Source organism: Mauremys mutica, chromosome 4, assembly GCF_020497125.1.
Source record: "Mauremys mutica isolate MM-2020 ecotype Southern chromosome 4, ASM2049712v1, whole genome shotgun sequence".
Classification (NCBI taxonomy): domain Eukaryota; kingdom Metazoa; phylum Chordata; order Testudines; family Geoemydidae; genus Mauremys; species Mauremys mutica.
Window position 1 is genome coordinate 139,115,138 of NC_059075.1, and position 15,847 is coordinate 139,130,984.

General features: G+C 42.7%; 1 protein-coding gene across 5 annotated transcripts in view; it reads left to right on the plus strand.

The window, feature by feature from the left end:
* The window catches only part of SRGAP2 (SLIT-ROBO Rho GTPase activating protein 2), a 209,356-nt gene that overhangs the window by 163,613 nt on the left and 29,896 nt on the right, over positions 1 to 15,847 (plus strand). For 3 of the 5 annotated variants that reach the window (XM_045014353.1, XM_045014356.1, XM_045014355.1), the window contains exons 12-16: positions 3,981 to 4,008; positions 5,984 to 6,014; positions 9,922 to 9,982; positions 12,411 to 12,488; positions 14,500 to 14,634. In XM_045014353.1, the coding sequence (XP_044870288.1) occupies positions 3,981 to 4,008; positions 5,984 to 6,014; positions 9,922 to 9,982; positions 12,411 to 12,488; positions 14,500 to 14,634 (333 nt within the window). The remainder of the gene's footprint in view (positions 1 to 3,980; positions 4,009 to 5,983; positions 6,015 to 9,921; positions 9,983 to 12,410; positions 12,489 to 14,499; positions 14,635 to 15,847) is intronic. The other 2 variants (XM_045014357.1, XM_045014358.1) reach the window with 1 other exon arrangement.

Below are 15,847 nucleotides of genomic sequence, written 5' to 3' on the forward strand. Positions count from 1 at the left end.
GGTGGTGGAAGCAGGGGAGCCCTGGGCCCTTTAAATAGCCCCCGAGCCCCAGGCTGCTGCTGCTACCCCGGTGGGGGAGGGAGGAGGAGGGGGCACTTCCCATACAGGGTGGGCTGTACCCCCTGTACCCGCATCCCCTGCCCGTGGCCAGCCCCTGCTGTACCCCCTACCTGCACCCGCCCTTCACCCCCTTCCCTGCCCGTGGCCAGCCCCTGCTGTACCCCCTACCTGCACCCGCCCTTCACCCCCTTCCCTGCCCGCAGCAGCCTCTGCCTGCAGCCAGGGCCGGCTCCAGGGGTTTTGCTGCCCCAAGCAGCCAAAAAAAAAATTAAAAAAAAAGCCGTGATTGCGATCTGCGGCAATTCAGCGGGAGGTCCTTCGCTCTGAGCGGGAGTGAGGGACTCTCCACCAAATTGCCGCTGAATACCTGAAAGTGCTGCCCCGCCGCCCCAAGCACCTGCTTGATAAGCTGATGCCTGGAGCCGGCCCTGCCTGCAGCCAGCCCCACACCCCCTGCCCTGCCCGCTGCCAGCCTGTCTGCAGCCAGCTCTGCAACCCCTGCCCGCAGCCAGCCCCTGTCTTCAGCCAGCCCTGCACCCCCTGCCTGCAGCCAGCCCCTGTCTGCAGCCAGCACTGCACCCCCTGCCCTGCCCGCACCAGTCCCTGCCCGCAGCCAGCCCTGCCGCACCCCCTGGCCTGTCTCCAGCCTACCCCTGCCACACATCCCTGCAGCCCTGCCCGAAGCCAGCCAGCACCACACACACCCCTGCTCGCATCAGCCCTACACGCCCTGCCCTGCACCCCCTGCCCTGCCTGCAGCCAACCCCTGCCATACCCCCCTGCCTGAAGCCAGCCAGTCCGACACTCCTCTGTCTCCAGCCCTTCCAATCCATACCACACCCCCCCGTAGCCCTGCCTGAAGCCAACCAGCCCACCCCACGCACCCCTGGCTCCAGCCAGCCCCGCACCCCTTGCCCTGCCTGCAGCCAGACTCTACCTCCAGTCAGCCCCTGCCCTGCCTCCAGTCAGCCCCATGTCCACTGGTGCCCTGCAGTTCCCAGGGCAGTAACCCTGCACACCTGCTTCAATGAGGGGGGCAGGGAGAAGCTGGGACCCCCACATGTGCACACCCGAGGGTGACCAGACAGCAAGTGTGAAAAATCGTGACAGGGGTGAGGGGTAATAGGATCTTATATAAGAAAAAACACCAAAATTGGGACTGTCCCTATAAAATCGGGACATCTGGTCACCCCAGGGAGTGGCGGGGACCCACACATGTGAAACGGAGCTCATTTCTAGTTCAGGCCCGTCTTTTTAAAAAAGAACTTTAGGTAGGGTTAACACGTCCGTATTTTCCCAGAGATGTCAGGCTTTTTGGTTCTTAAATCGCCGTCCGGGAGGAATTTTTAAAATTTAAAAATTCCTCCCAGGAAAATACGGATGTATGGTAACCCTATTGGTACAAAAAAGCCATACTGTGGCACATCCCTTAAATCAGAACTTTTTACAGGGAACCGGTTGCTAAGAAATGAGAGGCTTTTTTTTTTTAAGTCATCCCTGCCGGGGCCCCGCCAAAAATGTTTGAATTGGGCCCCGCACTTCCTAAAGCCGGCCCTGCTATGGCACGTGTGCCGAAGGTGGCACGCGAGCTGATTTTCAGTGGCACACTCACTGCCCGGGCCTGGCCACCGGTCCAGGGGGCTCTGCATTTTAATTTAATTTTAAATGAAGCTTTTTAAACATTTTTAAAAAGTATTTACTTTACATACAACGATAGTTTAGTTATATATTATAGACTTAGAGAAAGAGACCTTCTAAAAACGTTAAAATGTATTGCTGGCACGCGATACCTTAAATTAGAGTGAATAAATGAAGACTCGGCACAGCACTTCTGAAACGTTGCCGACCCCTGCTCTAGTCTGACTCATAGAACCTTACATTTACATGATAGCAGGGCCTGCTCCTCTTTGCTAGGTATCTAAATTGAAGGCCGCAAAGTTTATAGTGCGCAAGTTGTCTTCTGGGTGAGAATTTAAACAGTGCGCAGGTTGTAAAGGGTTTGCTTTCAGGATAAAAATGTTTCTCTTCTCTTCCCCTTCCCCTCCCCCGCACCCCCAAAAAAGAAAAAAAAAGATCTTCACGTTAATCAGACCAAACCTGTAGGAAGTGAGAAAAGAATATTGAGTTTCCCTGGGATTGTCCTGGGAAGGGAGAATCAGAAATGCTGTTTGCTTAGAGCATTTTTCCTCTGTCTCGAAGCATCTCCAAATGACACCCAACTTGCCCCTGTGACTAATCACATTCCTGGTTCATAGCTGACCCCTGCATACCATGACCTCTTTCCTCTTAACCTGCCTGCCCCTTGAACTGATCTCAAGCTGAGGGGCAGAAGGCAGGAGCAAGAGGAATGTTTAATGTGTTGTATATCTCTAGATTTAGAGGCCCCTGCTGTTTGTGGTTGCTTTGCTATGCTTGAACTTCTTTGGAGCTGAGCTTGTGAAGGGATCTGGTGCATGTCAGACAGAATGAGCAAGAGCCACTTTAAAAAAACAAAAAACAAACAAAAAAACCACACGCACACAAAAACCCTGCTGTTATATGTGAGATCAAAGGAAACCGAGGTGCATTATGCCTCCAATCCAAAGCAAGGAAATCAGTGGGATGAACAGAGCTGGGTGCTCAGCATCCAGCTCCATTTATAAAATGTCACTTAACTAGGAGTGGGTATACTAAACCCTTTCACACGTTGCGTCAGTCTCTTTCTAGGAAGTTTTGCCCACTGAAATGCAATGCGCAGCTGTATCTCTCTAGACACTGGGGAGTACGTTTCTATTTTTTGTTTTTTTTCCCTTTAGGTTACATTTTATCACTCCTCTTGCAAATTACCTTAATCTAAAGATGACAGGTTCTGGTAATAAAAATACCAGCAGATTTTCCTTTCGACAAGTAATTATGTCTCTGACCGTCTACATTTGTCACTGTAATGTAAGAGCCCCCTTGATGTTGCCACAGCCGTGTAATTTATATGTATGAATATTCCACGATGACAGTGGGACAGATGGTTAGGAACTCTGGTTCTGAATAACATTTTTATAAATTATGCACCATTTTGGTTAAATGAGCTTTTACGCAGGGAGGGTAAAGTGGCTCCTCACAATCAACAATTAGCCCTTTTTGTTCACTCTCTTCTATCCAGGATCAGGGAGGCATTAAACTCTGGAGGGAAAAGGAGAGCCAAATCATTAGCTGGTGTAAATCAGCATAGCTGTGATGTTGATTTATGCCACCTGAGGATCTGGCCTGGAATGTTGGGTTATCAAAGGTACTTGCCAAATATTGTCTCCTTTTTTCCTCACTGTGCTATTTTAAAATGCTGCCTGTCTCAGCAGCAGCCATGGTAGCTTGGTCCCCAAATTGCAAACAGAATGAAAGTTAATGGAACAATTTTGCAAATATGATTGTGGAAAGTATCATTAAAGCTCTGCCTCCTGAAATAGCTAAATGCTAGCACATCAAGCCTGTGGGCTAACAAGTCAGAGATGTTTTCAATCTTCCTAAGTGGTTTCATAAAGTATAATCTCTTCTCCCTCCTCCCCTCCCCCCAGCTCCCTTGGGAAGGAGGAGGAGGGAGAGGTTGAGAAGGCTAGTTTTTTTGGCAGTGGAAGTCAACAATTAGAGTGCAGGGGAACCATTTTCAGATACAATGCTTTCCAGAGAGAGTCTCCTCAGGCAGCTGAAGCTGCTTTCTGCATTTCCTGGTCAGCCACGGAGGAGCCTTGCCAACGGGGATGGGCTTGCATGATCTTCATAGCAGCAGTTCTTGGGGGAAGCAGCCATACTGTCACTCCTTAAAGCTGCTGTTCTCCCTTCCCCTTCCTCCCACTTCCAAGTTAAGGTCTGCATGTCCATCAAAAGCATTTTCCCATTTCTGTTCCCTGGTGCAAGCCTTGATATTTCTTTTTTTTTTGTCTCCCTAACAGGTCAAAGGACTGATTGCTCCCTTGCCAGGTAGGTGTGGCTCAAATAAACATTGTTTAAAAGAGAGCCTCTTCCCAAAAGACAACTGACAAAAGGAGTCAGTCACCAACTCAGGACCTGTGTAGATTAGGAAGATGAGGTGGGGTTTGCAAATTTCCTGTTAAGCAACACATCTTTAAGCACCATTGCCTTTGTCTGCTCTAGCTTTTAAATTATATCTAACTTCACTAACACCACATTGCTAAACACACCTCATTTTTCTAACCTAGCTGGGGCCCTGGTCTCTTAGGATTTATCCATGTAGAGGGGACAAGAAGCCAAGCAGCATCTTGAAGAGCTTGTGATTGCTTAATAGGGGGGGGGGGGAGAGAATGGTCATAGAGGCGTTTTCTTCTCCTTGCCCTGCTGACCTCATCTGGCCTGACATGGAATTGGATTGCAGCACATAGAGAGGCAATGAAGAATAAATATTTTGCTGTAACTGACGCCAAGTATCAATCACGGTGCTGTAAAAGTCACCAAATATGTGAAACTCAGCCTCTAATCATGAGGGGTGGGGGGGCTTTCTGTGAAATGTAATATAGTTCTGTGTCTCTGAATTTGTTTTTGGGGGCTATGTTGGCCACAGGGATTGTGCAGCGTGCTGGCTTCTTAAAGTGAGGGTGATTACTGCAGATCTGAAATTATTACTCCATTTTCCCCATTCCTCACAGTAAAGCAGATATGAAATCATTACTCCATTTTCCCCATTCCTCACAGTAAAGCAGAGCTGACATGTCCTAATTAGGGTCTGACATCTGTAATAATAAAATATTATTCACTGTGAAACAACTTTAAATATCAGAATCATTTTCACCAATAGTCTAAAATATACCTCACTGCCTGTGACAGCTCATGAAATCTGCTTCTTTGCTTTCTCTCATTACAGCTCATTCTTTAAAAATAATTTCTGCAAAATGAATGCTAAAATTGTGATTCTTAAACACAATAAAATTGACATACTGAGAATTCAGCAGTCAACTGTCCTGGCAGGCAGTTGGGTGAATGATCCATTAGGCTTTCTCTATCCTTATCTCCCATGATTCAGTTTTACAGAAAACTAAGAATTTCTGAACCCCAGAAATAAGATGAAAGGACTTTTAGCAGAGCAGGCTCAGACCTCCTTCAGATCAGGCACTAATATCCGCCTGCATAAACAGTAATTATGAAGCCATTTGTAATTGTGATCTTATTATTTGGAAATGGTTTAACTTGGTGTCCATTTTTTATTTTTTATCACAGGTTATTACAAAGAACGCATTAATATGCTTATATTAACAGCACAGAGGGAAATCAATTTACTTTGTTCTTCCCCTCTCCCTGTGGCTTTAAATCAGTGGTTCTCAAACTTTTGTGCTGGTGACCCCTTTCACATAGCAAACCTCTGAGTATGACACCCCCCCCAATAAATTAAAAACACTTTGAAATATATTTAACACCATTCTAAATGCTGGAGGCAAAGCGGGGTTTGGGGTGGAGGCTGACAGCTTGCGACTCCCCATGTAATAACCTTGCGACCCCCTGAAGGGTCCCGACCCCCCAGTTTGAGAACCCCTGCTTTAAATCATCCAGTACAATGGACCTATTTTGGAGAGGTGCTCTCTGAAAACTATATAACAAACTTGATTTAGAGTGAAGGGGTTTATATACTGGATTTCCATATGGTTGGAAGGAAGGGGTTAAGTACAGGCTTGTGTCAAGACAGTAGGCTTCCCTGTTCCAGTTTCAGGATTACAGTGCTTTTATGTTAAATCACTTAGTCTTTCCAAAGTTCCTGTGAACTGACAGAGTGTAGATCATTGAAATTGTTTCCCATATCTGGCTCCTTTCCCCACCAAGACTAATGAGTACAGTTTTTGAAATACCATACAAGCAAGTATTTTGGTTGTCAGTGGTCACCTTGACATTTGCCTGTGTTCTTTCCTCTCCATCTTCCACCGATGGTCCGTTCTGGGCTTCTGATCAGTGGCAGACGCAGCTCTACTATAAGGAAGCAGGTAATAAAGAACTCATTGAAGCATGCAACTCTGTGTGTGGGACTGCGGGGTTATTTTTGTATCTGTCTCTTTTTTGTATGTTCTTTTTGAGTGTTTGGGGATGCAAGAACTGAAATGGTAAAAACCTGGATCTTCCATAAACCTTTTGCAGTCACTTTTTGGGCAATAACAAACTTCATTTTTATGTTTTCTGGTATTTTGAGAAAGATCTGGTGTCCAGAATTCCATACAAGTTTGATGCAGTCCTGTATTCTGAGGCTGTAACTTCTGGACAGGCATTGGTTGAGATATTCAAAGCCATCTGTCAGTTTTTGACATACACCTTCCATTAAATTAATGGCAACTTGGAAATCAGGACTGATGTTTTTGTGTTTTGTACAGTGTTGAGTGGATTGTCCATACTAAACCAACAATAATGATATTGGAAGGATGATATTTGGGGGAGGGATAGCTCAGTGGTTTGAGCAGTTACCTGCTAAACCCAGGGTTGTGAGTTCAATCCTTGAGGGGACCATTTAGGGATTTGGGGCAAAATTCTGTCTGGGGATTGGTCCTGCTTTGAGCAGGGGGTTGGACTAGATGACTTCCTGAGGTCCCTTTCAACCCTGATATTCTGTGGTTCTATGACTATGACTTGGAGCTCAGGCATTCCCAATTACTGAACAATTTTGGTTAAAGGCTGATACTGAATCAGATCAATATCTTAGTTATAATAGTACTTGCACTTCTATAAAGCCTTCCATCAGAGGGGCTCAAAGCATTTGGCAAACGTTAATGAGTTGTGTGACATAGGCTAGTATTATCCCCATTTTACATATGGGGAAACTGAGTCACAGACCATAAGTGATTTTCCCCCTTGCCACATAGTGTCTGGAAAAGCTTGGAATAGAACCCAAGCTGCCTGACTCTCAGCTGCTTCTTGAGCCATGCTACCATCTTCCTACTCGTCATGTGGCATTGTTAAACTCTGTCCTATAGTAGTCTTCCTGAAGAACAATAGGTAGGTTAGTTATATGGTTCATATGAGAGATATTCTTCAACAAGAGTATACTTTCAATCTGTTAACTTGTGACAGAATAGGGTAATGTATTTATCCCACTTCAGTTTATCTTCACCCATGACAGGTGTGTGTGCTTGTATCACTGTCTTCTATGGGTGGAACTATCAGACCTGCTTGTCTGTGATGACATTACCCTCTAGCAGCCTACATAAATGATGAGCATGACTGCTGCACTAAGGTTCATAGTCCATGGTTTCCTGCTGACGCACATTATTTGTACTACTCATTCTCTTTTTAATTCACATTTCTATTAAATAAAGTTGTAACTGCACGCTGGCCATACCTTTCATAATAAAAGGGACTCCAAGGAATTCTAAGGATGCTTTCTTTCTTTTCTGTCCATAATGGATGACTTATTGCCTTTTAAACTATGACATTTTAATAACAAAGGAACTAGATCATGTTATCCTGGGATAGGAAGGAGCTGGAAAAATTTTTTCACATCCAATAGAGACAAGATTTGACTTGAAACATCATTTCATCTGCTCCTCCTTCGGTCCCTTTTTCATTCTTGAGCAATAGCTTACAGAATCTGTCTGCTGACACTTTTCGTTAGCCCAAAAGTAGGTTGCAGTTGCTGTTAGAAGGCATTGTATATTATAGCAGGATAGCCAGCACCATGCGTGTCTTGTTAGTATGTTGGTAGTTTGAGGGAAAGGCAGACTGTATTTTACATTTTTCGTTCCTATTTAGGAAATTGTAGGCAAGATATGTCCCTTGCTATATTTTGGGCACTGATTATAAGCTACGTTTAAAATCCAGTATGCTGATTTTTGAAAACCCACTTACCATGTTACATCTCAAGATTTTTGGCTTTATCATAATTTAGTATGTAGGCTGCTGTGCTGCAGCTAGATGAAAGGTATAGTCTTAGGTATTTTTGGATGCTGGAGAGTAGGGGAGAGTTTGTAGAAATATCTGCAGTGAATAAAAGCTATATAAATTGAATGAAAATCTGAATCTTTATTCTCTAACTGCACATGTAGAGAATTTGCATTTCATGTTTGCAGGCTCTCCTATGCAGAGCTGAATCTTTTGAATACCCTGAACTCATCTGTTGTGGAGATTGTTGCTTTGTTTACACACTAGTAACAGACTTTTTCAATAGAAAGTGAAATAGTTGCATGTCTGATTATTGATAGCCATTCACAGTAGTGTTTGAGGGCTCACAATGTATTCTGTACTTCATTGGAGATGACATACTATACCCTGTGACTTGAAAACCTAAAACCTTTGCCTCAAATAATCCACATGAAATCACTTGTGTGTGGCTCTAATAGTTCTTTTGAGTGTGACTTACCAATTTAAATTGCACATCGTTCTGAAATTATCTCTTTGAGGACAGAGAATGTGTTTTTCTCTATAAAGTTCATTTGGTGCCTCTCTGAAATGAGCTGTGTAAATCTGTGGTGCTATTTGAATGATTATTAATGAACTCTTTGTCATTTGCCAAGTAAGCTGCAGGTTTCCATAGTGTTTCAAAGCACTGTTGTATTGCAAAGTGTGTCCTCTTATATGGCTTGCAGAAAGCTAGTGCAATCCAGATAATGAGGAGGGAAAATTGTTAATTGCAAAATTACGTTGGATGTTTTTCTAAAATCTGCTCTGGGAATTACTTTGGGGAAGTTCCCTGGCCTGGGTTATACAGGAGGTCAGACTAGATGATCACAATGGTCCCTTCTGGCATTGGAATCTATGAATTAAAGGAATTCTACAGCTCACTAAAAGGAAAATCACTAAATTCAATATTTTTTTTTAAAAGGTTAAGTAACTTAACCTCTGTGCCTTAGTTGACTCTTTTATAAAATGGGAACAGTAATACACTATCTCACAGATATTGTTGAACTCTAATTGTTTGCAAAGTATTTTGTGATGCTCTGAAGACAGGGGCTGGAAAAGTGCATTGAACTGTTCGCCTATTACACAAGTTCATCACTGAATTGCTTATGGTGGAAATTGGCAAGCTAGAAAGTGTCATTTACTGTGTTCTGGCCCTGGCCCAAAGAACAGCCTGCACTCCAAGCTGTCATTGTGAATTGGTATTTTTACAGTACTCAGTGCTTAGCCCAAAGGTCAGTGAGCATATGACATATAAAATGTTTTTGCAATAAAATGTCAGGAGCTTGTTCTGCAAAGCCAAAATTTGTCATTTTTGGGATAAAGGGAAATCAATCTGAAAAATGTACAAATATGGAGCCAGGAGGGCAGGCTGACTGGAGAGACCTCATCCAGAGGGCCACAACTTTGTGTGGTCATGCGCTGCATGAGATGAAGGGAGGGCATAGTAGGTTTTCTCTCACGTTCCTTCCCTGGCACCTTGTGCACCAGTTGAGCCACAGGCGTTGTGCAGAGTTAGTCATTACAGCAGCACCAACTGGCCTTCTCAAAGAGCGACCTTGGCAAAGCTGGCCAGCCACAGGTAGCTCGTCTGACACCATTGGTGCTATAACATTGCTGCTTCCAGAGGCATTGCATGGAGCGGTGCCCTAAAGATGTTAATGCACCCCAATAACGGTCTTCTACGCTGAGTCCGGATCAGAATTGGTGATCCTTGGTTTTGACTTGGTGCTTTTTCATTGCACGTAAATATATTTATTCCTGTATAGCTTGGGATGGCAGTTACCATCTCTGCAAAAGGCAGTGTTATGTCTCTAGGATAATTCACAAACCAAATAGTACCTCCTTCAGAGACTGCTTCGGGCCCTGGGGACAGCTCTGTTCCCAGTCCCTGGCAGAAGGTGTATTGCTCCAGGAAGTTTTGCTTGTGGATTTCAGAGTTGTTTTTTATTTTTCAGTCAGCTCTGTGCTTGACTATTTGTTTTAATTTTTTCTCCCTTGGTTGCTCAGGATTCCAGCCAAGCCATTCCTCTCGTGGTGGAGAGCTGCATACGATTCATTAGCAGACATGGTAAGTTTACTGATGACAAAGTAATCATTTTTTCAAATGCCCCTTAACAGAATAAGGCAGGCAGAACTTTTTTTTAAGGGTGTTTAAACTCATAATGAGGAATCAGAAAACCTAGATTTGGATCCTGCCCCTGAACTCTAGGAAAGTTCACATCCAAATTTCATAACCTGAGTCCATTCATCTCTGATTTAAGTCAATCACATGGCTGCTTCAGTCTGCGGAGTCCCTTGTGCATGTTTACAGTAGCCTGGTGCAGAACATGTGTTGGAATCCTACAGCAGGCACCACTAAGAACTCACCACTGTCCACTCGGAAGAGTCAGTAGTGTTGCATTATTGTCTGTCCTAAGCATAGGAAGACAGATTGGCTGCTGCAGGTACTTGAGGTGGGGAATGCTTTTGTGTTTAAGTTGCTCCTGTATCTTTATCTCCTTTCTTGTCATGTAACCTCTCCTTCCCCTTGTCCCCACCAATATCTGTCTTGCCTACTTACAACTCCTCCCTGCCTGGAGTTCTGAGCTATTCTCCTTGCCCACAATATTCAAGTGACCCTTCAGGGGAGCTGAGGTGCAGATTTATTTGCTTGGATAAAGGATAAATGTAGCATTGTAAGATATACATCTTCCATACATTTTATTCTAAGTTGTAAATGTTTAATAGTATGAACGACTGAAGAACGACTGCTAGTCAATAAGCTTGTATAGTGATGGGGTTTGTTTTCATCTAACCAATACACAGAGCCAGAGAATAGGTTCAGTTGTACTTTCCTCTTGTTTTAATCACTATTGCACGTTGGAAACTATTGTGTAGGTTCTCCCCACTTTTTCCCTCTTGGAGTACTACATAAAATATATGCTAAAGAAAGCACAGTTTGGGATTAGACACGTGTTCTTCTCGTACAAATCCACGTCAAAGGAGAGTTATAAAGAATTGATGGCTTGACCCTTTAAAGTTCAGTTCTGTAACATGGTTATTACCTCTTACATCTGAATTGATGCTTTTGAATAAAGATTTCCCTGTAGATAGTGGATTGATTCCATTTTCATTCTCAGTTTGCTGCATTTCGGTATATATTTATTTTCACTGTGCAATGTGATGTGTGCTGATGATACCAGGAATAATTAAGGGCCATATAACACAAGAATGTCACTGCCTGGGGATTAAAATAGTACCATAATTTATGAGAAGAAGAGCTGGCCACAGATGATCCAAAAGAGCTTATTAGTTACATATACAGTGCCATAAACATACATAGAGCTTTGCAAAAGTCAAACTCCCTGCTCCCGTCCAGAGGCTTGAACCATTTCCTTGTGCTGGAATATTTTAGAAGTTAGAATGTTGGTTTTAAATGTTTGCTGCTCATATTTCATGTTCCAACAAAGATATTTTATAGGAATCCATTGGATTCTATCAGCTACTTGCCCCCATTAGTTTTAATGATTTTATGATACTTAACTACTCTACTGGAATATCCTGAAAACTCCCTTAGAGTCCCAAATATCAAGTCACATTAGTGGTAAGTATATTCTGTAATTTCAATTGAATAAATTGTTCACTTCTTGTTGTAACTATTTTCTAATGTTGCTGTTAAACAATAAAAAGTTGTTGTGTTCTACCCAAGGAGTGGCTTCAATATATTGGTTGTATATGAGCAAAATGATTCAATATATAGGTTGTATATGAGTTTAAGCTTGTAGAGTACTTTGTGGTACTTCCTTCTAGTGAGGGAGGGAAGTAAATACTTTTCACTTTTTTCCTGGTGTGGAAGGGGAGTTCAGTTCTTCTTTATCACTTGTTGTATTCTTAGATTTTTGCTGAAGGAAATTTTCCAAAGGGTGAGAGAATTTGGCCTGTCCTGCTTATTGGCATGGTTGTAATGTTCTAGATGGATGGGATCCCACCCTGATTGTGCCTAGGCTGGGCAGAATTTCTTTTTTTATAATTTCAACAGATATCATCAATGTTTGTTTTTTAAGCGTTTTTTTAAGCGTAATGACTTTAAATTTTTCCAGTTGCACAAAATTATGAGCTTTAAGCATTTTTTTAAAAGTTGTATCAGAATTTCCACACTTGTGGGAAATTATGTAGGGGTCAGATGATGATTTAATGACAGTACACGTTAAAATTCAAAAAGTTAAAGCATTATAAACTGTTAAAAGTCAAATTGTTAACATCACATGCCAAGTAAATATTCTTAAAACAAACTAAGTTCTCAAGCAGTGTTTTTCTTACTTTGTCTATTTGTAAAATTCAATTATCATAGGAAAATGTTTTTGTTGGTTTGTGATATATGGTGAAACAGACATTTACTGACACTTTCCAATAAAAATCGCATCTTTTCAAATCGATTATGCAATATTACTTTGCCAGATGTGGAACTGAGTTGAAATCTTTGACTGTTGTTGTGGGTTTCTCTTATTGCCTTACAGGACTGCAGCATGAAGGCATATTCAGAGTGTCTGGATCACAGGTTGAGGTGAATGATATCAAAAACGCATTTGAGAGAGGTAAGGAGGGTGTGTTCTGTATCATACAATCACCACAGGTGTTACCATTCTAAAATACCTTTTGTGTTTTGGACACAACTGATTGTGCCCTGGGTAGTGGGTTTTTTTTGTTGTTGTTTTTTTACACAGTTCTACATTTTATAAATGACTCCAGGCAGAGAATTTTTTTCAGTGCTCACTAACCTTGAACTTGATATGTTATGCTTCATGTCTTGCAACATCACCATATAATCATCATTCAGAATTTCGGCCCGTCATGTTGGATTGTTTAATGACTGCACACATTTCCTTCTTGGATTTAACTACTTAGTCTGTTTTCCTCCACCTTGTGAATAGACTCTATTCCGTGCCTGGGGTGGGATCTCTTGCCCCTGACATTCCTTGTAAAGTAGTATGACTACATTTAGTCTAATCACCACCAAGTAAGAGAGTCCATTTCAACTCACTGTTCATTTTACTCTTATTTGGAGGGCTTTGGTTGGGTTTTTAGCTTGCATATACGATTGGTGTTATGCACAAGCAACTCCTTGGGGGCCCTCTGACACAGCAAGTCACATCTGACCCAGTCTCCCTGCCACAGTGGGACCAGAGAGAAAGTTAGCTTTCAGGTCAGTCCTAGCAGTTTGTGGCCCCCTTCTTGCTTGGGACTCTGAAAATCACAAGGCTGGTCCTGCTTCCTCATATGTTTCATGTTGCAAGTGACACATGAATTATAAGTTTTCATGTTCACATGTCTCCAGATCCCAGATATGGGTGCATAGCAAATTGCTATCAGTGAGGGGTGGAGGTACATATTTTAGAGGTGTGATCTTATTCTTCCTAACCATGAGGTTGTTGAGACTACAATGCATTTGTCTTTTATCTGAGATTGAAATACCTTGGAGAACAAAGGAAATGCATGTGTGGTGGGGGTTGAGGGCTTACACCACCAAACTCAAAGACCACCTTTCTTAAAGTAAAGGATAGATGCCAGACATTTCAGGGAAAACAGCCAGTTATTCCAGTATCACCAAAATAACATTACTTTTTTTTACCTTCATTTTGCTCTCCTCTAAAGAGGATGATATACAGAACTGACGAAGTTAACAATAATGTCTGTGCAGTTTATTACTTCATCCAGAACCCTTGGTAGCAGTTAATATCAAAGATAAAGCTCTGGTTCATAGTGGACCATTTATTATCCTGTGTAGTTATTAAAGTAATAGGCAAGCTTTGGTAATTTCCGTCACATAATGGATATATATAGTTTCGATTTGAGGTTTGCCCCATCATAAAATCTAATTATATTTGATGGGGAGTTTTCCGTAGGGAACAGCTCCTTCAGTGTGTGTCGTCTCTTTTGTAATAGGCGAACTACAGTATAGGTAATCACAAATTAACTGCACCAGAAACTTTATTTTCCTACCAATCCAGCACAATGTCTCTCCTTCTAAGACTTGTCAAGGTAGCGATTGGCACAAGCATTGGCCTGCTGTGCAGGCCCCAAAGCAACCACACAGTGAATCTCATAGCTGATTACCAGGTGAGCAATTTGTGGCAATGTGCTTCCTATCTCTTGTAACCCAGTTAAGCAAATGCTGGGTCTGTTCCCTCCAACCAAAGCCACCTGGACTGCAGAGCCTCCCGAAGTTACCACAGCTCCAGGAGTAATTCCACCCCCATTGTGGTCATAGGTGGGGGACTCTTCCTCTATGTGTTGGGGTCAGGTGAGAAGGTCAACCCCTTTATCTGCCTGACTGGGGGCATGGAGCCACCTCCAGCCACAGAAGATGGCTGCCAAGGACCTTTCTTGATTGCTGTACTTAGGGGATGGCTTTCCCAATCACCCATTGCCTGCTCAGTGTTTGGGGGAATAGGGAGTAACCTTTGGATTACATGGATCCTTCTTTCTGGCTGAGACACGTTCTTCTAGCAGAGCAGCCAGATCCTGTGTCTACCAAAAAGTTCGTTCTTTTCCTCCCTACCTCCTTTTTTTTTTGTTTTTAATTTTAATTGTTTTTGTTGTAACTAGGGGAGGATCCACTGGCTGGAGACCAAAATGACCATGATATGGACTCAATAGCGGGAGTTCTGAAACTCTATTTCCGAGGGCTGGAGCACCCTCTGTTTCCGAAGGAAATCTTTCATGATCTGATTGCCTGTGTCAGTAAGTAGATGAAGGAATGGTGTTTTCTAGTTAAATAGGAGACCTGCAAAAAAATGCAGATGACCCTTTATCAAACCCCTCCCTCCTTCCCTCCCCCCCCCGCTCCCAATTTCCCACCAAAAAAGATCAGTTCATGGTAATAAATAATTTTTCATGGTAATAAAAAACTTTTATTGCTCCAGAAATGTTGATTTTATTTTCCATCCTACCCCAGATTGCTTTTTTTGAGCATCCCATCTTCATCCCCTTCCAAAATATTTCTCCTAATCCCTTTTAGGCTCTGTGGTCCAGCCACCATCCAGAGAGGATTGCTCAGATCTCTTTGCAGCACTCCTTAATCTCATGGCAGAGCCTGTTTAGGAAAGTGAATCTGAGAACAGAATTAAGTGGATCCTTCAGGATCTGCACCACAGCAGCATGTTTCCGAGATGGTGGCCACAGCATCTTCAGAGCCAAAGCTTCATAAGTAGTTTTTTAAAAATAATAATTTGCACAAAATACTCCTTTTAAAGGCCTCAACTCAGAATGTGCTTGCAGCTGCCATCTTGGAATCCCACTGTTCAAGCAGAGTTTTCCTGACCAGGCTGCTATCCATGTACATGCAGCACATCTATTCTGGTGCATGCCATGTATTTCCAGAAGGGAAGCAGCTGTGTGTTTTAACCAGTCTGAATAACCCTTCCATAACCACAAGGAAGATTCCTTATGAACTCTCACTACTGAATGTATAATGTGAGAGTGATCACAGTCCAGGTATAAACAGTTTGGATTATTTCAAAGCTTTTTCTTTTTTGTTGGAAACCAAGTTTAAATGGTCCCATTATTGCCAAATCATTCAGCCGCAAAGAATGAATCCATTGTCCAGGCAGTGGAATAGCCATCAGCAGCAGCCTTTGAAGTGGGGCAAAGATAACTGCTTCCGAAACAACTCATGGTTTTCTTCTCACAGTAAATGACTTTACAAAGCTTAATTCATATTAGATGAAAAGAAATCTGCTCCCAAATAACTTCATCCTTCCAGGGCTGAGGATTTATGCTGCCCACTTTTTTTCCTCAGTCGTCTGCTGCACACAGACCTTTTAGCTCACCCTTTAGCTATGGTAATCTATTTTCTGAGTCAGACCAAACACTTTTTTGTTCAACACCCACCTTTTGTAGCTAATTGGAATGAGCTATTGTGTTGGATCTTGTGAAACAGACATCACTCAGTGCA